Source organism: Mesoplodon mirus, assembly GCF_964341445.2.
Source record: "Mesoplodon mirus genome assembly, chromosome: 12".
Lineage (NCBI taxonomy): Eukaryota > Metazoa > Chordata > Mammalia > Artiodactyla > Ziphiidae > Mesoplodon > Mesoplodon mirus.
In genome coordinates this window covers 32,533,692-32,558,019 of record NC_138988.1, presented here as the reverse complement: position 1 = coordinate 32,558,019, position 24,328 = coordinate 32,533,692, and the positions used below count along the sequence as shown (strand labels likewise).

Sequence of the window (24,328 nt, the reverse complement as noted above, 5' to 3'; positions counted from 1 at the left end):
CACCTCTACATTAGTTTTAGGTACCTGATTCCAAGGCGGACCAAATATAAAGAACTCCAAGAAGTTAAAGCAAAAGTATAATCACTAAAAAATTAGATGCAGAAAGCATTTAGAAACATCTTTTAAATTAGTTCTGACAGGCCAGAATGATTCTTGGCTATACCTAATGGTTAACATCACAATTCCATGCAAAGAACAATTTAAGCTTTAAAGACTTTGGAATACTTCAAGTCCACTATTTTCCTTCCAGTGAAATACTAATTTCCCTGATATGTCCCATCAGTCACATGGTGCAAACAAGGAGTCAGAGACTCAGTGAAAGCACTGCTCATCTCCCTTTTCCACTCCTCCCTATGACAGCATCCTAATGCACGGGCTGTCAGCTTCCAGAAAGTCACTGGAGGCAATAAAATGCAGCCAATGGCCTTGCTGTGTTTGCTTCTCTCCCTGGACTAGGAAGCTGCTTTTACCATAACACTTGATCTGTGGAGGGATTCGTTGCAAGACAGTGGCAAGAGGATCTTTCATTTCTGCATCCTTAGTACCGTGCAGTGGGCCTACTGTACAATAAACATTCAAAGTCTGTACGTATTCTGAATGAACAAATGAATGAATGTTTAATGGATTACCAGATTAGGTAATATTTGATGGTTTGTGAACACAGCTTAAAAGTAAGTTGTGGCAGCATCTGAACAAAGGGTCAAAGTTTAACTATTCTGCTACTTCTTTTATACCTTTTTTTGAAATTATTTTCTCAGTGACTGAAACCAAACAAGATACCATGAAAGTAATGTTTAAAAAGTTCACTGTTGAGTTTAACATTCCTTGGAAATGCCTACCTTCTTTACATGTTATTAAAAACCTCTATTTGTGTTAAAAAGAATTACAGAAATTCTTTTCTCAACGTTATATTTGAAAGTAATGATAATTGGTGCTTACACACACACAGACACACACACACACAAACACCCTGGATGTGTAATGTTTAAAAGTTCACTGTCGAATTTAACACTCCTTGGAAATGTCTACATTCCTTACATGTTATTTAAAAAAAACCCTCTATTTGTGTTAAAAAGAGCTACAGAAATTCTTTCCTCAATGTTGTATTTGAAAGTAATGATGACTGGTACTTACACACACACACACACACACTCCAGATGTGGCACTGTGGCTTATAATTTAGATCTTCAGAATTAATTAAAAAGAGACTCAGGCCCTCTTATTTTCATTTCCACTTCCTGGCTTTTTAAAAAGACCTGGAAATGCCCAATGTTTTCATTATGGAGAAACAAATCAGTAGTAACCATCAGATGTAAACTAGCAAGGAACCCCAACCACACGGCTGCTTGCTGTCCAATGGGCCGTTACCTTCTCTGATCCTGCCGCCTCTGCTGCCATGGCAACCAAATCTGGCTCTGTTCCTGTGTTCACAACTCACAGGGTGCTCATTTCCTGAGCATAACCTGAAAAGCTATCTGGTTTAGCCCACTGACTAGAAAAAGCCACAGGTGACATTTAACTAGATAGGGAATGAAGAATATACACATCTTGGTTCCAAAATACACTGTGATAACTCAGTAGTTAAGAGGACAGACTCTGGAACCAGGGAGTATCATGTTCAAAGCCTAACTCAGACAGTTAATAGTCAGGTGACCCTTCAGAGGCCTCAGTTTCCCCACTTACAAAATGCACATACTAATGTCCTCTTTTAGTGAGATACTGAGATATGGCAGATAGAAAGTGTAACAAGAGCTTGGCTCCTGGTTAAGAATTGGTAAGTAATAGCTATTATTAATATTATTATTATTTAACCCTAGAATATTTTCATTGAAGAAACTGTGGTTGAGAGAAACAAAACTACTTGCTCTGCTGGAGACAAAACCAGTCTGAAACGTGTTTGGCCTCCCCACCACCCGCGAAGGCTCTGAACTATTCACCATCTCTTTAAGTAGACTATCAAGAATTTCTAAGGGAAACTCAGCCTTTTTTTTTTTTTAAGAAATTCTTTCTATCTTCCTAACATGAAAAGTGATAGAGCAAATGTATTTTTTTGCTTCTGTGTACCCTGCCTCTCTCTTTGGAATGAAAATTTATTGAGAAGCCAAATTAACATGAGAACCTGCTGCCTTGGAGACTTGATAAATTACTTCATTACTGAAAAAACCTTAGCATGAAGAAACAACTTGGTAAGTTGTTTCTTTATGAGAAGGGGAGGCTTATGAGAACAGGCCAACGTATGGTTACTGATCCTCAGTAACGAGGGTGGTTCCCTGAAAAAAACCTACCACTCTGTTAAGGTCTTCAAAGTAATTGATTCATTCTAAGGTCAAAAGGACTGGCCAGGGCTATCTCGCTTGGGAAACTCACTTGTTTAAAGGTTTTTTTTTTTTTCCTTCACTTTTTTCCTTTGGGGGGGGAAAATCAATTTTTCATGGGTTGAATGGGCTCTGACTTTTCTCATTCAAAGTCCACTAAGATGTTTATTTTGTTCTGTTAAAAAGACCAGAACTCAAACAGATGTACCCCTTGGTTTACAATTCCCACTCACAGGGACACATCTGCAGTTAAAAGAGGGAAAACATTTAACTGCTCATCGGTCCTGATGAATAAGGACCGTTTCTGATGAGGTCTGGTAACAGTGGGCCAGTTGTTTAATTTTAGGCTAGGCTTTAAGCTGCAAGTTCCCATTTGATGTGGGAAGTGTCCAGATAGCAATGGACCAGCATGGTCAAACTTCTTTGGGGTATGTACAGAAAATGACTGCAAAATCTACCCCCATATAAAACTAATTTCCTAATGAAATGCATTTATTTCAGAAAAAAAATTAGTAACAAGGCAAATGCATTCATTTTTGCTTCTGGCATGAACTGACAATTTGTATATGACGTCTGAGGAAACCTTGTAGTTCTACACTGCCATCTTGTCAAAAACAGAGGGGTCATCATGCTATTCTGGAGTTGTGCCCTCACTCCCACCAAAGCAATCCACAGACTGAGCAAGTTTAAGAAAGATTGAGGCAGACTCTCTCTTCTCATTACACCTCCTCTGTCTCCAGCTGGCTAACTCTCTTTAGAGAAATTTCTCTGTGGGCTAATGAAGTTAAGACATCTAACATGGCTCATAATAAAATCAAAGTCAAAAATGTAAGATGAATGATCTCTCCTGAAATATTAAGGCACATTTTCTAAATTATTCATCTTAGAACATTACTTGCCTTTCAGATACCCTTGGGATATTTCAGCCTCAGTGCTAAAATTGACTCCTGAACTAACCTGGAGCAGGGGTGGAACACTCGAGGACTCACAGAAGGAAACAGAAATGCTTAATAGGGAGTGGTGGGGACTGTGGCAAAATAGAGAGTGCATGCCTTGTCTAAAATAAATTACAACTGAACAACCATGTTAGGCACTCAATATAACACCAGTTCAGCCCCAGAACCATAAATTAGAACCCGTAACCTAAAGTCACAGGTGATTTCTTCAATTAGGAAAGGGTATGGGTTATACTGGGATAAAGATCAGCATAATAACCAGCTTTCCTAAGAAGTTACTTAGGATCAGATATATGCTAAACACTAACAACATTTATGAAATGACATTTGACCATAAAAGTTTTTTTTTGTAGCATGAATAAAAGCTTTCTTAGTGATGGACAGGAAGCTGTAGATAAATTTTTACTAGAATAAAAAATGTAATAATTATATTCGTAATTGGCCTGATGTGAATATTAACTAGTCTTACTTTCTTTAATGTGAAACTAGTAACAATTTCACGTGTGCCTTTTATTGTACAAAGGCCATGTTATCTTTAAATGCAGTACATTTATAATAATAAAAAAAAGTTTCCATGCTTTGAGGAGATAAAGGCTAAATGTAATGATAAATTTTACTAGAAATCTGCTATTTTAATTTTTTCTGATGTGAAACCAGTGTTTGCCAATAAAACAATTCTCACTAAAATGAAACTCCATCTACATTATTGAAATTTATCTTCAGTCAAGACCAGAGAACTTTTCTTACCCAGCCCACGAGGATGGGGCCGACGTGCTCAGTTGAGCCATCGGGCTTCCGTACATCTCGAAGCTGACTAAGGAGGTCTGGTAAAAAAAACAAACAGAATGCTTATTTTATTAGGCATTCAAATATGAACAGGGCTGGGAGATTTTGGGTTACTCACATTATTACATAACCATGACTTGTTATAAGACAACTCTATTAAGGCTACAAGTCAAGACTCATTCTGGGAACAAAATTATACCTTCGTGTAGAGGAATCAGGGAGTCCAGTGTTCCAAAAATTTGATTCAACTCCTGTTCTGTCATTATGGAGAGTTTCAGCATGGGGTCATGATAGGCCTGCACAAGAAGGGCAAGAGATGGAGGCAAACATTTAAAATCAGAGGAAGTAAGTTGTTAATGTAAATGCCTTCTGAGAGGCCCTACACAATAACAAAATATTTGGCTCTCCCCACGACTTCTCCCATAGTACTGCACAAACAGCAGATGGGTGTGGCTGGAGCAGATGAGAATCCAGCATTGCCTTGAGACTTTTGTGGTTGTTGATAAACCAAAGCAGATTTTTTTAAACCTTCTTTTTTTTTTTAAATTCTAGTATATCTTACATCTCGGAAAGGGCACAAATCCTAAGTATAGCGCAGATTTGATTTGTATAATGTTTAAAAAATTAACTTTATTGAAGGTCTAGCAGCTTGAAAAACTCCACTTTATACAAAATTAGTTACTAGCAGGTTATTTTTCAATTAGTCCATATTTAAACTAAGTAAAGGAAGGAAAAAAAAAGGTGCTTGGTATCCTTTACTATGGATTTGAAGTAAAGAGGGCAAAATCTCTGCCAATCTTATTACCTCTTATTAATGACAATTAAACCACATGAACACATAAATATACCCAGGGCACTGCAATAGAATACAAACACTCAGACCGCACAATCCCTGCCTTGAAGGAGTTTTATAAAGCTAATTGGGAAGATTAAAACAAAAAAAAAGGCATGGAAAATTAAATATGTTTAAAAAATAGTTCAAGATTAAAAATAGGACAGTTATCACACTGCAGCAAAAATTCATCAAATCATAACTGCTCTAGAGGATCAGAGAATTAGAGGTAGAATGGCTAAGGAAGAATTTAAAGATGAGCTGCTTGGCATAGAGAAGGAGGTGGTAAATACTGTTGAAGAATGAACTGAGACTTGAGTTTGCTTCTGGAGGATAGGTGGATATGGATGGTTGAAAGGAAAGGGAAGGGTTTCCAGGAAGGTAGGACCAGCAAAGCAAAGGATAGAAGTGAAAAAGGGAAATCTTGATGCAGGAAGGAGGAGTTGGACTTATGGCCAGCAAGATGTCTCCCAGAGTTAAATGCTTTCTTTTTTTTTTTTTTAATTAATTTTATTTATTTATTTTTGGCTTCGTTGGGTCTTCATTGCTGCGCATGGGCTTTCTTTAGTTGCGGCGAGCAGAGCCTATTCTTCGTTGAGGTGCACTGGCTTCTCATCGCGGTGGCTTCTCTTGTTGCAGAGCACGTGCTCTAGGAGCACAGGCTCAGTAGTTGGGGTGCACGGGCTTAGTTGCTCCGCAGCACGTGGGATCTTCCCCGACCAGGGCTCGAACCCATGTCCCCTGCATTGACAGGCGGATTCTTAACCACTGTGCCACCAGGGAAGTTCCTAAATGCCTTCTTTGTCCTCCCCACCTTCCTCCTCCTCAGCCCTGCCCAAAACTCAGTTTCTTGGCTGATTCCAAGAAAAGCTTGGATAGCCATTTCTCAGGAATGCTACAAATGGAATAAAGTTGGACTAAGGACACGTAAAAGAAGGGAAGTATCTTTCCAACCCTCTGATTTTTCAAGGAGGCTGTATCGGATGAAGGATTCTGGATTTCAGCCTCCATGGGGGTCAGTGGAATGGAAAGGTTTTCGAGGAAGGCTGTTGTCAAGACTATACAGACTACAAGGCATGAATCTCCTCTCCCTTCTCACACACAAAGTGATTAAAAACAAGTTTCCATATAAAAGACTCTAACTTACATGATAGTGTGCAGTTGCCTCAACAAACCACTTTACCCACTTATGGGATTCAAATGACTTTCTAAGACATGGTTCCAGTTTCAGATGTCTACACACTCTCTCCCAGGGATGAAGGGGACCTGCATGTGAGACTTCTAGGACAATGAAATTCATGTGAAGCCAGGCCCGATGAACACTTTCTGATTAAACTGAAGTATTCTTTGAGGTGCATTAGAGACATGCAGAGGAGAACCCCTAATGGTGCCAGGTCTAGAGCCTTCCTGTTCTGAGACATTTTCCCCACTACGTGGTTTGTAGATTCTTCTCGATTTTTGATGACCTGTCCTAGTCATAGAATGAGTCTAATAAAACACAATCTTAGAACTGTGAAATTACTCAGAGGAAAAAAGCAGGAGGTGACTCAAAGGACCACTGGATTCGAATGTACCTTTTTTGCCAATTTCAAGTCCTCTATTAAATCTTCTTCTCCTTGAGAAAGCTCAAAGATGGCCTGCAAGGAAAGGTAAAACACATTTACTGAACTTTCTTTTTTTTTTTTTTGCGGTACGCGGGCCTCTCCCCGTTGTGGCCTCTCCCGTTGCGGAGCACAGGCTCCGGACGCGCAGGCTCTGCGGCCATAGCTCACGGGCCCAGCCGCTCTGCGGCATGTGTGATCTTCCCGGACCGGGGCATGAACCCATGTCCCCTGCATCGGCAGGCGGACTCTCAACCACTGCGCCACCAGGGAAGCCCCTCCTTTCATTTTTGAGACCAAATTCAACTGATGCTCAAAGCCCCAAATCTACTTATTTCTTAAGGATTTTTAAAGGATTCTTAAAAAGTTAAATTGACCCGAAGCAATTGCATCTAGTGGCTAAAACCTACAAAGAAAAGATTTTGCAAAACTTCTGTGTAATGTGCCTATTTGTTTGTGGCAGAAAGAGTTTTCACATATGTTTCTAATCCAACAAGTCATAATTCATTTACAGAACTGTGATGCAGCTGAACAAGACGGAACTATTTTAGGTAAAATAATTAGAGTCTGAGCCATGGATTCCATGTCTCTTTTGTGAGTGGCAATCATAATAAATGATTCGGGGTCTGTTCTCAGTGATGGACATGGAATTATTATTAATTGGGCCATCACAATTTCTTTCCTTCTATTCAACAGAAGGTAAATCTCAACAGAAAGCTTTATTCTCATCAGCCACTTGTCTTAAGGCTGCATTGCAGGAAGAATCCGATATTTTATCACTCTAGATGTCTGGTGAAGTTAATTCATTCTAACTTACTTCTTGGCCCTGCACTGCACAATAAATAAAGTTACAGGAGCTGGCTGTGTGCAAGAGTGTGTAAATGGACGCAATGATTTGCTTCTATTAAGCCATCATAATTTAAGAGCGATGATGTGCAGAACAGTCTTTCTCTGTCATCTGACAGTCTCAACTGTTGGCAAACTTTACATTATTAAAGAACTACATGCCTCTGGTGACTCCTATGTTTCTTTCAGACCAGAGGGAAGAGGTGAGCAGGCTTGGAGAACACCTCCATCCCTGGGGTTGGTGGAGAGCAGGACAATGAATGTGCTCCCTGGCCCAACGGGCAGAGGCAGAACGCTGCGCTGGAGGCCAGTGCATGGTGACCCCTCTCAAGGCCCCCAGTAAAGCTTCCATGTCATGCCCTCCTGGTACTCTACTTTGTTTAACCTTTTATTTTGAAATAATTAGACTCACATGAGAAGTTACAAAAATAATACAGAGAGGTCCTGTATAGCCATTACTCAGCTTCCTCCAATGGTGGCTTCTTACATAACTACTGAGCATTATCAAAACCAGGACATGGGTGGTTGCAATACAATTAAATATTTTTACTTGGACCTTCCTCAGATTTCCCTGTATGTTTGTTTCACCAGAGCTCAATGTGGCCCCCAAGAGAGGAAAACCACAGAACCCCATACTGGGATACACCACAGTCAGGTGTCTGGGGAGGGGGGTGGGCAGCACTGTGTCACTGTGAAGACCATGGGATTTGGTTCACGGCTCCAGCTCTGTAACTTTCTAGGTGGGTGACCTTGTGTTCACTGTACCTTAGTAATCTCTTCATCTGCAGAATCAATCCTCCCCTCCTTCCTTCCTTCCCACTGTACAAGTTATATATGCACACTATTACACAGAAAAGTATAAAGAGGAAAATTTTAAATTATCCACAATACCATTTGTTAACCACTGTTAAGATTTTGCCATATTTCTGCAAATGATTTTTTCAGTGTACATATTACTTTTAAATTATTTATTCATTTTTTAATAGACTAACATTGACATGGTTCAAAATTTATAGTGTAGGAATGGGCCCATGGTGAAAACTTCCCTCTCACCTCCTCCTTCTCACCACCCAGTTCCCCTCTCAGGAAGCAACAATGTTACCAGTCCCTTACATGTCTTTTCAGAAATATTTTATGTGTCTATAAGCAAATATGCGAGAGCGCACACACACACACACTCATTTTTACTTTTTTTACATAAATGGTAGCATACTATACCACCCTATTTTGTGCCTTGCTTTATTCACCTAGCCATACATACATATCATCACTTCTCGTGTTTCTTTAGTTACAGAATGTATGCACATTCACTATGGAACCAGGACCTGGTACATCTTCTTTGTAAATTCAGATTTTCACAGCAGTGTCTTTTTTTTTTTCCCCCACATCAGTTTCTTTTAAAAGTCAGGGCCACACCCACCCAGCTGGATTCTGGTTTCTCAGCTCCTTACAAGGTGTGACATCCCCATCTGTCGTCTTTCTATCAATGCAGTGAAGAACTGACTTGGAGATCGCGGTGTAGACCCCAGCTTGGCTCTCGCCTGCAGTGTGCCTTGTTCTAGACACACGGGCAACTCCAGGGGTCCCAGCCTACCTCCTGACGTTTGATTTCCTTGGACGTGAGCATCTGATTGACACACACGTCGAAGGTCTCACTCCACAGCTTGCTGTCTCTCCGCTTCGTGCTCGAGGGGGCGGCATTTCTGGACCAGGGTCTGGGGGCGAGGAGGTCAGGGCGGCTTTCGCTGCGGAAGCTGATGGAGCGCTAAACAATGAGAAAAACAAACTGTCACGGGGGCAGCAGCAGGACTGGGTGGATCGTTTGAGTGGCTTCCTGTTACTGACAGAGCATAAATCAGACATTTGCAAGAAAGAGAGGACAATGCCACAAGGCCTGTGGGAAGTAGGGCATTGTCTTGCGCCTACGTGCTAAGGAAAATCGGGCAAGGGGCCGCTTTCAGAGACTGAAGGGAGTATCCGTTCTGCGAGACCGGGATAACCAAGTGTACCACAGCACAAGAACATTTCAGGTCAAATGCATGCGCAAAGGCGGCTCTCAGACAAGTGATGAGCTCTACTTTTTTCCCCGTGGACACCCCCGCTCTTGAGAACAACAAAGGTTAACAGTAGTGGATGTCCTTTAAAAAAAAAAAAGGCAAAAAGAACATCTGGCCAGTACTCCTACTCTCCTCCCCCTTGTGGGAACACTGCCCACTCTCCTTGGGTATCCCCTCTCACATAGTTTGGGCGGGCTCCCCCAGACCTGACCAATCAGAGTACTCCACCACCCTGGTTCAGAGAGGGACATGCGATTCCCTGAAGTTTGCTGTGTGCTTCATGGGAGAAAGAGCAGAAGATTTTTCCTTTGGGACTGTAAGCTCACGAAATAACATAAGCAGGAGTTTCTTGAAGCAACTCTCTTTGTTCACACAGAAGAGTGTGTCTGCTATAGGAGAGAATAGAGGGACACACAGAATAAGGGATGGAGAGAGAGTCCGAGGGAGGGAAGCAGCAAGCTCTACCCACACTCAGCCCCTGGACCTCAGTGTGCTTGAAGCCAGGAAGAGCCACTAAGACTAAGGGCTAATATTGATACATTCCTCTTTCTGTTTACATTCGCCTCATTTGTGGTTCTCTCTCTCAGTTACCATCTTGGCAGCAAATGATGCCTGTTCCAAGTTATGTTCTTATTTTACAAAGAGGTCCTGGTAGACTTTGGGGTGGTCTAATCATCCGAAGTCCTCCCCTGTGGCTGAAACATGCTACCACAGTGCTTTCTCTTGACAAATACAAATGATCAAGAAGAAAGCTGAATGCATCATCTTCAGCCTTCACCCTAGATGATTTCAACACACTTACTGGAAACTTTGCCAAAGCAATGAGGTGTTGCTGTGCTGAAAAGCCACATTCTTATTTAGCAAGTGTTCCCTGTCATGGCTGTGGCCACATGTCTATGGCCTTCAATGTGAAGTTCCAACTCCTTATTTTGGCACAGAAGTCCTCTTGTAATCTGACCACAGTCTGTCTATCTAGAATCATCTCCTGCCACTCACCCATGAGCCCCCTATTCTCCAGCCCTACTAGGCTATCTGCCATTCCCTAAATGTACCATGCTTTGCCATTGCTTCCTTCAAGCAGTCTTCTTTTCCTGGAATGCTTTTCTTTCGTTGCCTTGCTGGCTAACTCCTAACTGCCCTTGGGATATAACTCAAATACCTCCTCTAGGAAGCCTTTACCAGTGTTCTCCCATCCTTTCCCAGAACAATTTGGACATCTCTCTGATATAATGATGATCAGATTTTATTATACTTACTGGTCACCTGCTCTGAATTATAAACTTCCTGAGGGCAGGAAATGACTTTGCATGTGACATATGAGCTGTCATCTCTGAGACATTATAAGGTAGCTTCCAAATATTTTGAGATTCAACCATAAAATTTAAGAAAGTAAAGAAAAATTTAAAAGAACTATTCAACATAAGGGCGTTGTTAAACAAGTTATAATTCATCTGCTTGATAGAATGTTATCTAGCCATTAAGACAATTCTGAGATACTTTTTTTTTTTTTTTTTTTTTTTCTTTTTGCGGTATGCGGGCCTCTCACTGTTGTGGCCTCTCCCGTTGCGGAGCACAGGCTCCGGATGCGCAGGCCCAGCGGCCATGGCTCACGGGCCCAGCCGCTCCGCGGCATATGGGATCCTCCCAGACCGGGGCACGAACCCGTATCCCCTGCATCGGCAGGCGGACTCTCAACCACTGCGCCACCAGGGAGGCCCCCTGAGATACTTTTAACAGCTAAAAATCCCTTCTTTGTAAGTTAAAATAAAATTAGGATGAAAATCTGTATATGAACACTTTATAATTATGAAAAAATGCACATGAGCAAAGATACAAAGGGAATGCCACAAAATCTATTGTTTTTGCCTGATGACATTATAGGTTATTTTCACCCTAGTTTACAAATTTGTATAATTCAAGAAAAATGAATAAACGAAAAACGTAAAAAGAAACTGCCAAGGGGCTTCAGGGTATCACCACAACCTTCTGGAAGCAGGAAGCGAGCTCTGTTTGCAAGCAGTAACAGCTCCTCAGGCTGGCCTAGGCACCTGTGAGCTCCTGGGCTCGTTAATGAGCTCATGATCGCTGGACCAGCCCTGTGAGGGTCAAGAAAGTACTTGCTCCAAATGCAGTTTACTAATGGTATCTCACAAATCCCTGTGATCTCTTGAAAACAGGCCTTTATAAACAGTGACCAGACTAATGCTTGCAGATCCCCCCCACCCGGCACTCAAAATCAATTAGCCACAGGCACGGAAAGGTCAAAACAAGCAAAGTGAGTCACCAAGTAACTCACTCATCTCAGTTTGCGGTTCTGATGCCAGCTGGGGCAGGAATTAAAGAGCAGAAAGAGAGGAAAACACAAAAAAGAAGATTCAAAATCAAAGACATTTTCCACTTTCACTTGAGAGAATCAACTGCCTTCTTTGTTCCAGTGTCAGCCCCTGACCAACTTCAAGTTTCCCCCCTCTCCACCACCAGTTTGAAAGTAATTTAGGCTAACTTTAAATTTTCATACAAAAATATATAAAATTAAGTACAAATCCCCTCATTTTCCCAAGTGCAATTCCTAGAAGTAACTGCTATAAGTTTGTTCGAGGTCTTTCCACACCTTTTCTATGCATTTGCTAACATTCACAGAAAACAGAATGTCTTCTCTTTTCACTCAACAACATGTCTCTCCATGTTAGAATATAAGACCCACTCTTAAAAAAAATAATAATTTATGGAGGTGAAATTCACACAACATGAAATTAACCACTTTGAAAGTGAACAATTCAGCCACCTTTAGTACATTCACTGTGTTGTGCAACCACTACCTCTAGCTTGAAAACATTTCCATTGTCCAAAGTCACTCATTCTTTTTTTTTTTTAACTGAGGTACAGTTGGTTTACGACATTATATTAGTTTCAGGTGTACAACATAGTGATTCAAACATTTCACAGGTTATACTCCATTTATAGTTATTATAAAATATTGGTTATAATCCCTGTGCTATACAGTATATCCTTGTAGCTTATTTATTTTATATATAGTAGTTTATACCTCTTAAATCACTCATTCTTTTTTTTATATCTTTATTGGAGGATAATTGCTTTACAATTTACAGTTTCTACTGTACAACAAAGTGAATCAGCCATATGTATATGTATATCCCCATATCCCCTCTCTCTTGAGCCTCCACCCATTCTTTTTAATGGCTACAGAGTTAGTGTCCCATAGTCTGGATGGACCACATGGATTTAATCAACCTCCAACTGATGGACATTAAAATCATCTCCAGTGTCTGGCTATTATAAAAAGTGCCTTAGTGAACATCCTTTATGTATTTATGCTGGTATTTCTGTAAGGCAGATTCCTTAAGTAGAATTCCTTGGTCTAAGAAGTATCAAGTTCTCAACGTTTGATAAATACTGGCAAATTGACCTTCAAATAGTCTGTTCAACTTCATAGTCTCCAGAAAGGTATATGATAGTACCTTTCTCTACACACTCATCAATAGGATATTATTATCAATCTGATAGGAAGAACAAATACATCTTAATTTCAGTTTCATGTTTCGAACATAAGATTGAACATATTTTTATGTTTTTATTGAAAAATTTCCCAGAGTTGGAGACTTCTTTTCTGTTGCAGTTTGGGGGAAAAAAAGAGAGAGGTGAGCTATACTAGGGGAGCTCCATCTCTAAGAATTCCTGGTTTTGTCTTTCCTTAGTGATTGCTGGGCTTGGGTACTAGGGGGAAGGGACAGGGATGAAGTTCACCACGTATATCACAGAGGGGCCGTACATACTTGCTCATGCTTAGTACTTCCGATGAGTTCTTTCCGATCCTCACAACCACCCTGAAAGGTGAGAGTTTATTCCCATCTGGCTGATGATTAAACTGAGGCTAGGGAGGCTAAGGTATCTCCCCAGCTAGGATTTAAAACGAGATCTGTTTGACTCCAAAACCTGAGCTCTTTCTACTATGGGGACTGTACCTGCTGTTTACATGCAAATCATGCATCGCAGGGAGGTTTCAGTCAGATGGGACTCAGCCTTCTTGGAGTTTAAGTCTAGTTAAGAAGAGGGAATGCATTTGCTCAGTTTTAGGAATAATGACTGAGTGGCTCTTTGACCAATCAAACTTCAGATTTACACCTTTAATTTGGATGGATTAAAAGAAACATTTTGTCTTTTTAAAACTCCACTTAGAAAGGGGAAGGATGCTGAAAAGAAGAATCCCAAAGAAATAAAGAATGCTGGACAGAGGTGTAGTTAGCAGCTGGCTGGCCCTGGAGACAGCTCACAGCCAACCAGGCCCAAGCCATGGGGGGGTGTTCACGATAGTGCTGACCACACACCATACCTGTACCCCTACCAGTCATCAGTACAGCTGGTCACAATTAGATGAGAGGATTGGAGCTGGTGGAGAAAAAGTGACTACTGCTAGGAGGAAAAACCCAAAGAAGAGGAATGCCTTGAGAGAGAGGAGAACAGCCACATCCCTTCCAGTGCCCCTGCCACTGCCCATCCCCCTGTGGCTCTCTTTCACCATGTGCTGTGTGATATCATTTACCGGTTTGTTTCTGACATGTCTGTTTCCTCCCAATAGAAGGTAAGCTCCTTGAAGACAAGGATATCTATTTGTTCTATTCACTGATGGATTCACCAACAGTGGCACATGGTAGGACCTCAACAATTTTGCTTAATGAATGAACGTCGTTGCTTGTATGTGCTGGGCTCTGTGAGTGGGGCTTTAGAGCCCTGCTATGCCCAAGAGGTGAGGATTCCTACCCTTTTTTTATAGATGAGGAAACTTGAGCCTCAGAGAGGGTGATTCTTTGCTGAAGGTCATGCAGCTAATGAATGGTGCTCCAGAATTTAAACCCAGGTCAATGGTGAACTCAGGATGACAATCCACGTCTGGTCTATTTGAGTCCAACTCTCCCCCACCCCTTGCAATTTTTTTTATATGCTTTTTTTTTTTAATTAATTAATTTTATTTTTGGCTGCGCTGGGTCTTCATTGCTGCGTGCGGGCTTTCTCTAGTTGCAGCGAGTGGGGGCTACTCTTCATTGCGGTGCATGGGCTTCTCATTGTGGTGGCTTCTCTTGTTGCTGAGCACGGGCTCTAGGCACACGGGCTTCAGTAGTTGTGGCACAAGGGCTCAGTAGTTGTGGCTCGTGGGCTCTAGAGCGCAGGCTCAGTAGTTGTGGCGTACGGGCTTAGTTGCTCTGCGGCACGTGGGATCTTCCCGGACCAGGGCTCGAACCCATGTCCCCTGCATTGGCAGGTGGATTCTTAACCACTATGCCACCAGGGAAGCCCCACCTTGTAATTTTTAACCAATATCCTACCCTGCTTCCTCTAGGGTAAAATTTAAAGTGTGTTGGAATGCATGTGCCCAAATAGATGAGTCTCAGGCTACTTCTCAGTCTGTGATAGGGAATCTCAGCCTTGCCACCAATAACGTTTTGGACCAGAATATTCTTTGTTGTGAAGGGTTGTCCTGTGCATTGCAGGATGTTTAATATTATCCTCACCTCTAACCACTAGATGACAGTAGTGCCCCCCCACCCCAAGCTGTGACAACCAACACATCTGCAGATGCTGCTGAATGTCCCTTGGGGTGAGAAACACTGGTCCACGGTGACCAGGGGAGGCTCACTTCAAAGTAAGGGACCCAGCTTGGAAGGGACTGGATTCAAAACAGAATCATGTACATAGGTCCCCCTAGTTTGGGGATTCTGGGCCGGACTGAAAAATGTTCCAGGACAAGCAAGAGTTTCCATGAGGGAATCTGGCCCAGAAAATGAGTCAAAAGCCCAAAGCTCATAATTACTGGTAGCTAAAATAACAATGGCCATAGCAGGCACAGATACTGCAGATTTAGGAAATGGGTGCTCATGTTTATGCCTGAACTGGATATATGGAAAAGATGCTGTAGGTGGGAAAAGGGGGCCCCTTTACACGTGTCAGAGGAAATGTAAACCCAGCACGTTAGGCATGATGGAAGATTTGGTTTGTTAATGCTGCCTGTTCCGTGGGGTACTCCCTTGTCCTTTTCCCAAAACAGAAGGTCTCCATGGCCAAAGATAACATGCTCCAATAAAGAGTTCAAGCCAGGGAAATTCTCTACATTTACCATTGCTATTTTGTAGCAGATAGCTTACTATTAAATGGATTGACTTACTTCACTCTGTATGACAGACTCTAGGTCCATCCACCTCACTACAAGTAACTCAATTTTGTTTCTTTTTATGGCTGAGTAATAATCCATTGTATATATGTGCCACATCTTCTTTATCCATTCATCTGTTGATGGACATTTAGGTTGCTTCCATGTCCTGGCTGTTGTGCAGCAAAGCACACAATAGGTTTTTTCCCTATAAAGTGGTGATGAATTCTACCCTGCAGAGTTGTGAATGAGGCCATGAACATAAAGGACCTTGCACAGAGCTTGGCTTGCTGTAAATACTGAAGTAATGGAAGATGTTAGTACTAAATTTAAAATGACAAGCTTTAAATTGCAATAGTGAACTATGACAACAGTCTAATTATTGCAGGAATAGTAAAGAACAGCAGAAAATCAGGAGTTCCTTTTGACACGGAATACAGGTTACTCCTCAACTACATCCTTACCTTCCAGACAGGCAATAAGTACGGTTTCTGGTTGCTTCCCCCAACACACACACACACACACACACACACACACACACACACACACACACACACACACACACACACACACACACACACACACACACACACACACACACACACACACACACACACACACACACACACACACACACACACACACACCCTCTACCCGTTGAGCTCATTCTACACATCTGCCAAATAACTTAGGACCAAAGATTTTATCAGCTATAGAAAGTATATGACCGTGGACCACGGGGTGATATTTGAGGTCCTTGGAGAAGAAAATCATGGTTGCCAGTCCATGGAGATTAAGCACATATGCTGGTACTCTTCCTACTTACTTCTCAGATCTAGATGGCATCAGTCTTTCCACACTCCTTCCTCAAACCTGAAATGTCCTCTCTCCCCTTCATTCTCATCACCTCTGAGCCATTCCAGGCCCAACACAAACCCTTGCACCCTTGCCCAAAGAGAGGGAGAAATGTGACTATGAGTCTAGAATTAGGATGTGAGAACACAAAGAAGCAATTCTGTCCAAGACAGATACATATCAAAAGTAGAGGCCTGATGCTCAACATCACTAATTATCAGAGAAATGCAAACTGAAACTACAATGAAGTATCACCTCATACCAGTCAGAATGGCCATCATGAAAAAGTCTACAAACAAAAAATGCCGGAAAGGGGTGGAGAAAAGGGAACCCTCCTACACCGCTGGTGGGAACTAAAAATAGAACAACTGTATGATCCAGCAATCCCACTCCTGGGAGAAAAGAATAATTTGAAAAGATACATTCACCACAATGTTCACTGCAGCACAATTTACAATAGCCAAGACATGGAAGCAACCTAAAGGTCCATCAACAGAAGAATGGATAAAGAAGTTGTGGTACATATATACAATGGAATATTACTCAGCTGTAAAAAGAATGAAATAATGCCATTTGCAGCAACATGGATGGATCTAGAGATTATCATACTAAGTGAAGTCAGACCGAAAAAGACAAATATCATATGATATCACTTATGGGTAGAATCTAAAAAAATGATACAAATGAACTTATTTACAAAACAGACTCACAGACTTCAAAAACAAACTTATGGTTACCAAAGGGGAAACGTGTGTGGGGGGAGGATAAATTAGGAGTTTGGGATAAACATATATGTACACATTACTACATATAAGATAGATAATCAACAAGCACCTACTGTATAGCACAGGGAACTCTACTCAGTATTTTGTAATAACCTATTTGGGAAAAGAATTTGAAAAAGAATGGATATATGTATATGTACAGCTGCATCACTTTGCTGTACACCTGAAACTAACACAACATTGTAAATCAACTATACTCTGATTAAAAAAAAAAAAAAAAAAGTAGAGGCCTAACACTAGTGCTATCAGATGGCTTGGTGTTTATAGTCTTTGACCAGAATTCCACTTCTGGCAATACAATGTAAGGAAAGAAGAAATAAAGACATATACAAGATTTGTGATCAGGATGTTTAAAGCAGTACTATCTATAATGGTGGAAAAATGCAAACAATTTAAGTATTCAACAATAGAAAGGTGATTAAATAAACACACACCCTTTTGACAAAATACTATATGAACCCATTAAGAACTGAGATCATGAAAAATATTTAATGACATGGAAATATCTTTATACTGTAAGGTTATTTTATACTGTTAAGACAAAAGCAAGTTAAAAAACAGTATGATTACAATTTTGTTTTTAAAAAAATACTCACACAAGTATATAGTAAAAGAAAAGATTGCCTGAGTAGATACCAAAATATTAATAGAAGTTTTTTGGTGATGGGAAGATGGGATTACAAGAACTTTTATTCCCTTTCCTGTGCTTCTCTATATTTTTCATTTTTTTTAAATGATGTTATATAATCAGAAAAGAAAGCCCAATAGGAGGTACTTTAAAAAAAAAGGACAGGTTGGGTGGAAGGGACAAGTGCTGAGGAGGCGAGCCGGGCAATGGCGGGGATGGCGCTCAAGAGGCTGATGGCTGAGTACAAACAATTAACACTGAATTCTCCAGAAGGAATTGTGGCAGGGGCCCAGAAGACACCTGTTTTGAGTTTGGGGTTTCTCCTGCCATTCTGAGTTTCCCACTTGATTACCCATTAAGTCCTCCAAAGATGAGATTTACCTGCGAGATGTTTCATCCCAAAGGTAAGTGCTTTTGAAGTAGTTTCAACGGTTCCAGGAGAGGCCTAGAGATTGTGTGCATATGGGCATTCATGGTATACTGCTATTTTGCTGTGTGTTTGGAATTTTCCATAATACAAAGTTTAAAAATTCATTATGGTCAAAGAGTTGATTGAGGAAGTCAACAAGTAGTTCAAGGTGATTAACTGTAAAATGCAACTATGAAGAGGATTGTGGGTAATTAAAAAATAACTAATAAGGGCTTCCCTGGTGGTGCAGCGGTTAAGAATCCGCCTGCCAATGCAGTGGACACAAGTTCGAGCCCTGGTCTGGAGGATCCCACATGCTGCGGAGCAACTAAGCCCGTGTGCCACAACTACTGAGCCTGTGCTCTAGAGCCTGCACACAACTACTGAGCCCGTGTGCCACAACTACTGAAGCCCTTGCGCCTAGAGCCTGTGCTCCACAACAAGAGAAGCCACTGCAATGAGAAGCCCACGCACCACAACGAAGAGTAGCACCCACTTGATGCAACTAGAGAAAGCCCGTGTGCAGCAATGAAGATCCAATGCAGCCAAAAATAAATAAATAAAATAAAATAAAATAAAAAGATTATATTGAGATAAATGCATTCTTTAGAATGATACCTGTGACGTGGTTTAAAGACAAATACAGCCAATAAACTGATTGAATTATGTGAGTGTGTACTAAGAAGAGCCTGACTATTGTTTTTGATGTTCAGATAATCAATACAAATAGTTTTAAAATCTGGCCTTACTGTAAAAAAAAAAAAAAAAGGACAAATGTCATAAAAAACATTCAACACAGAGTTACTTAATAATATAAAAATAGGGCTTCCCTGGTGGCGCAGTGGTTGAGAGTCCGCCTGCTGATGCAGGGGACACGGGTTCGTGCCCCGATCCCGGAAGATCCCACATGCCGCGGAGCGGCTGGGCCCGCGAGCCATGGCCGCGGAGCCTGTGTGTCCGGAGCCTGTGCTCCGCAACGGGAGAGGCCACAGCAGTGAGAGGCCCGCGTACAGGAAAAAAAAAAAAAAAAAAAAAAAAAAATATATATATATATATAAAAATATTTACAACCTAAATATCCATTAATAGGAGGCTGGTTATATGAAATAAATCACATCATGTTGGAATAATATATACTCAGTCCATTAAGATATTTTCCAAGAATAACTGTGATATAACACTTCCCTTAAGCCATAATAAAACTTTCATCCAGCTAAATGACAAAGGGAGGATGAAAATAAAAGAGATAAACAAGATACACCAGGTAAAATGCAAAAAAAAAAAAAAGAAAAAAGAGAAGACAAAATAAAATCCAAGACAGAAAGCATTAAAAGAAATAAATAGAAATATTTAATTTTAATAAAAGGTACAATTCCCCCAAGAGAGTGTGACAATGATGAAGTGGAACCTTTATACACCTAACTGCGTACCTTGGAAATATGTGAGGCCAAGACCAATAGAGATGCAAGAAAAACTGATCATCCACAGTCTGTGGGGGCCGCCGGGGGAAGTTTAAATCCAAAGGTAAACAGAAAACACAAAGATAAGGCTGGAAAGACTGTAACACCAAATTAGGTCCAGAGTGTGTAAGTTTCATAGATAGACCTAGAATAACACTGAAAGGAAATTATAAAACATTAACAGGGGTTGTTTGGGAGTGGAATCTTTCTCCTTCCTCTTTTCTGTATTTTTCCATAATGAACATACACTTTATAATGGAAAAGAAACACAGTTCATGTTCAAAGAGAACGCAGGGCTCAGTTACAGTGTAAGGAACCCAGCATCCCACAGCATGCCCTGGACTCGGCCTAAACGAGTCCACCAGCCGCACGGCCGTGATGGGGAGGTGGACTCAGCGAGCGACCGGCCGAGGCAGCTCGCCTTCGTCACTCCACATGAGGAGTGAGCACACACCAGCCCCTTCCAGAGCTGGGCAGCCCAGTGAGGGGATTTATAGGCCCAGAGGGATCTAGACATCTGTGCTCCAGTCTACCAGCGGCGCTAACCTCCCTGGTCAGAAGCAGACGGAGCGCCGTGCAGTCGGCTCTCCCTCTCTGACCTCCACAAATGCTGCCTTTGTGCTGAAGCCCGAGCCCCCAGTCCACAGGGGGAATGTGGGGCAGGGAGGCCACAGAGAACAAGTCCTGCAGTGTCTTGCTGAACTGTCGCTGCAAGGACCACTCACATTTGTGACTGGGCTCTTAAGCTTTTTGGAAGAGGCTGCCAGCCCTGAGCTCTCTCGATATCCTCCTGGGCTAACCTGTGGCCTCCAAGGAAGCCAGAGGAAGGACTGCTAAGTGTTCTATTATTGATTAAAGCATCATGTTTGGGCCTAACTCATCTCTCCTATGATAAAAGGAACCCAACCTGCGAGACCTAACTGGATATCGCAGGGATGTGTGTGTCTCTAAGGAGTCAGGAGCCAGGGACAAGGGATACTGCCACAGAGAAGCAAGCTGCTCAATTACAGCAATGAGTTGTCTTGGGAAGTAGAAAAAAATAATACACACATATGGGTAAGGAATGAATGACTACCGAGAGGCTTGGGGCAGCCCTGTACTCCTTGTTTTCTGTTTCTCCCCTCTTAGAATGGGCATCAAGACCACCACAGGCAAAATGGGAAAGGATGTGAAGTTGGCCCACTGAGTACTCCTTTGGGGCCTCCACCCCCTCCCCCTGCCAATCCTCCCTGCTCCTCCGGCTACATTAACACCTATCCCACTCGACCTGGGGAAGGAAGCAATGAAGTCACGAGGCAATTAGTGGGATGCTAGGACTGGGGATAATTCTGCAGAACTTGCACTGCACGTGCCAAGGTGACTTATGGGGAGATACGTGGGGGCAAGACGGCATTCTCCGTGCTTTGCAGGTCATCCTGCAAACGTGGCTGTCTAACTCTGCATACAACCTCAGGGACATATTTCCATTTGCTGACCACTTCCCCGACCAAGGACATACTCACAGTATAAAGACACTGTTCAAGTCCTCTCTATATTCATGTGCATAACCATTATGAATAATTATTCTGTTTCTACCGGGTTGTTTCTGTCCAATAAATGGAATCTGGAGTTAGCTATTTATCATATTTTATTTTATTTTATTTTATTTTTTTTTATTTTTTATTTTTTTTCTTTTTGCGGTATGCGGGCCTCTCACTGTTGCGGCCTCTCCCGCTGCGGAGCACAGGCTCCGGACGCGCAGGCCCAGCGGCCACGGCCCACGGGCCCAGCCGCTCCGCGGCATATGGGATCCTCCCAGACCGGGGCACGAACCCGTATCCCCTGCATCGGCAGGCGGACTCTCAACCACTGCGCCACCAGGGAGGCCCTATCATATTTTAAACAAGTAAATAAAAAACTATTTTGCCAAAAAAATTTTTAGGGGTTTTAGAAACCAATTTCCACCTGTTAGATTCCCCCCCCTCGCGTCTGGCTTTCTCATCTTTGCCTGGCCTCAGTCTGTTGGGTTTCAGACATGGCTTGATTTCCTTCTGTCCCAGTTCTCTAGGTCAACGCAAATTTGCAAGGTGATCAAATATTTCCTGCAGTGTTCCCTGTGTGGGATCTGTGTAGGGCAGAAACAGGAGAAAAGAAATAAAGGTTGCCTGGGAAGCCGAAGGAAAGATTTTGAAGGTATGACAATGGAAGATCTTAAAGCATTGTGCTCTGAGTCGGGGCTGGGCTGTGGTGAGGAGGCATAGACAGTGCTCTCCCTGGACCCATGAGCATAAACCCGGAGTCTACAGGCCAGGCAAGCTGATGGCAGTGAGTGAAGAGGCCAGGTGTTGGGAGGACAGCTGGGAGAAGTGGGGACATTTGTAGATGACAGTTGGCTGGATACTTAGGTACAGCTCATAAGTGCCATGTGGGAACATAGGTCCAGCACTGCTAGGACTTCCAATTCCTCAAAAGAAGCCAGAAGTCCAGATTCTTACATGGACTGTTTTGATTTCTAAATGTTAGCTCAAAACAATGTGCAGCCAAACAAAACACAACCGAGGGCCAGATGTGGCCACAAAGTTGCCAGAAGGCAACTCTATCCAGGATGTAAGCAACGTGAGGGCAGGAGTTAGAGCCTGGTGCATGATGAGGGCCCACTTAACTCTTGTGGAATGAGTGAGGCCCTTCTTGGGGCAGACGGTGGACTCTCCTCAGAGAGACAATGGGAAGAGATGGCTGGCAACACGGAGGTTGAAATAACTACGGTGAACTTGAGCCACAGCCACTGGGACGGGAAGGAAAGCGTGAAATGGTAAGAGACAGGCTGAAGAATTTTCAAAAAGCAGAACTCAGCAAAAGACCAGATGTGCAGGGCTAGGGCAGTGATGATCTTCCAGTGGAAGCCTGTGATGAACTTGGCCAGAGGGCTTAGGGATTGGTCACTGGGGAGAGAAGGTGAACACACTTTTCTTCACTAGCTTCAAAGACCTTCATCTGGCTCCCCAAGATGACCTTACTTTTTTTCTCCTCCATTTTCCCACAAAGGGGATCAGAGGATAACCAGGGCCCCAGAGATTCCAGCACAGAGCCAAACCCATATCTAACGAGACGATGAGGTGTTCATTCGGGAGAAATATTAGCAGAGTTAACAGAGGAATGGGCAGGGAGGGATTAGCACTGGTGAGGGACGGCACCTGTAGGAAAGTGGGGAGAAGAGCTTGGGCTGTGCGAAGTCACAACACGTTGGCTGAATGGTGTGGTAACAAGGACAGGAGTGGGTGAGGGAGACTTCAAACAGTTCTCAAATCATAGATTTCACAGCATGCGTCATAAGCCTTGGGTGCTGGTCCACAATTTTTTTTTTTTTTTAGAAACTCTTTTTTTTTTTGGCCACACCACACGGCTTGTGGGATCTTAGTTCCCCAACCAGGGATTGAGCCCATGCCCTTGGTAGTGAAAGTGCAGGGTCCTAACCACTGCACTGCCAGGGAATTCCCTGGTCCACAATTTCCTTAATGACTCAGAAAGTCAAGATAAAAATACCGCTAAGCAAAAGCATTCAGGACACGTAAGAAACTGGCGGACTCGAGACTAGTCCTCAGCTGAACAAGGTGAGCCTTTTCATGGCATGACTTTCGTGGGCCTCAGTCTACAAGAGGATTTTTATGATTATCATATTGGGCCCAAGGCCTTAAGGCAAATCTCGATTTTCACTTTAAAAGATAAACTTTATCAGGAGTTTACAAACAAGAACTACAAACCACCTGTTAACCAAAGAATTATTATAGTAGTTAATATTTACACCTTAGCTGGTTAGGAAGTTAGTGATTACTAACTACAGGCCAAGGCACTATGCTAAATCCTTTAAATGCACTATCCTGTAAATCTTTACAAGGATTCTATAAATGAGCTGGCAGCATCATCCCCCAATGTGTCCATGAGGAATAAAAGCAAGACCTAGAGAGATATGAAGTTATCTGCCCAAGGTGACAAAGTCTCTGAGTGACAGAGCCAAGGACAGAACTGAGATACTTCTACTCCAGGGCCCTTGTTCTCAGTCAGGGGTCAACAAACATTTTCTGTAAAGGGCCAAATAGTAAATATTTTTGGTGTTGTGGGCGATATGATCCCTTTCACAACTACTCAACTCTGCCTTTGTAGTCCAATGGCAGCTACAGAAAACACATCAACATTTAGGCATGCCCGTGTTCCAGCAAAACTTTAGTTATAGACAGCAAAACTTTAGTTATAGCACCGAAATTTCAATTTCATATAATTTTCATGGGTCATGAAATATCATTCCTCTTTTATTTTTTCCCAGCCATTTAAAAAAGTAAAAACCATTCTTAGCTCCAGGGCCATAAGAAATCAGGGGGTGGGCTGAGTTTTTCCCCACATGCTATAGTTTGCAGACCCTGGTCTAAATCACTAGGCTCTCCTGCCCTCCAACTTACATCATGTGCTGGTTCCCTTGGGAGGCCCATGGATATTTTAGGACAAAACCTATGATAGCGCATCTGGATGGGGCATAGGACTGTGAAATATAATTGTGAGGAGCCCAACAGAGATGACTCCTCCAGTTACACCTTGAGGGACTCTGCCTGACACCAGTTTACAGCTTGAAAACATCTCTTTCTTCCTTTCAGTCCCCTCACT

The 24,328-nt window shown here is 42.3% G+C and overlaps 1 protein-coding gene across 4 annotated transcripts in view; it reads right to left on the bottom strand.

Annotated features, from left to right (window-relative positions):
- Window positions 1-24,328, bottom strand: part of ARHGEF3 (Rho guanine nucleotide exchange factor 3) — a 322,788-nt gene that overhangs the window by 16,930 nt on the left and 281,530 nt on the right. For all 4 annotated transcript variants that reach the window (XM_082639210.1, XM_082639212.1, XM_082639209.1 and 1 more), the window contains 4 exons: window positions 8,931-9,101; window positions 6,464-6,526; window positions 4,257-4,353; window positions 4,019-4,095 (listed from right to left, as the gene is read on the bottom strand). In XM_082639210.1, the coding sequence (XP_082495336.1) occupies window positions 4,019-4,095; window positions 4,257-4,353; window positions 6,464-6,526; window positions 8,931-9,101 (408 nt within the window). The remainder of the gene's footprint in view (window positions 1-4,018; window positions 4,096-4,256; window positions 4,354-6,463; window positions 6,527-8,930; window positions 9,102-24,328) is intronic.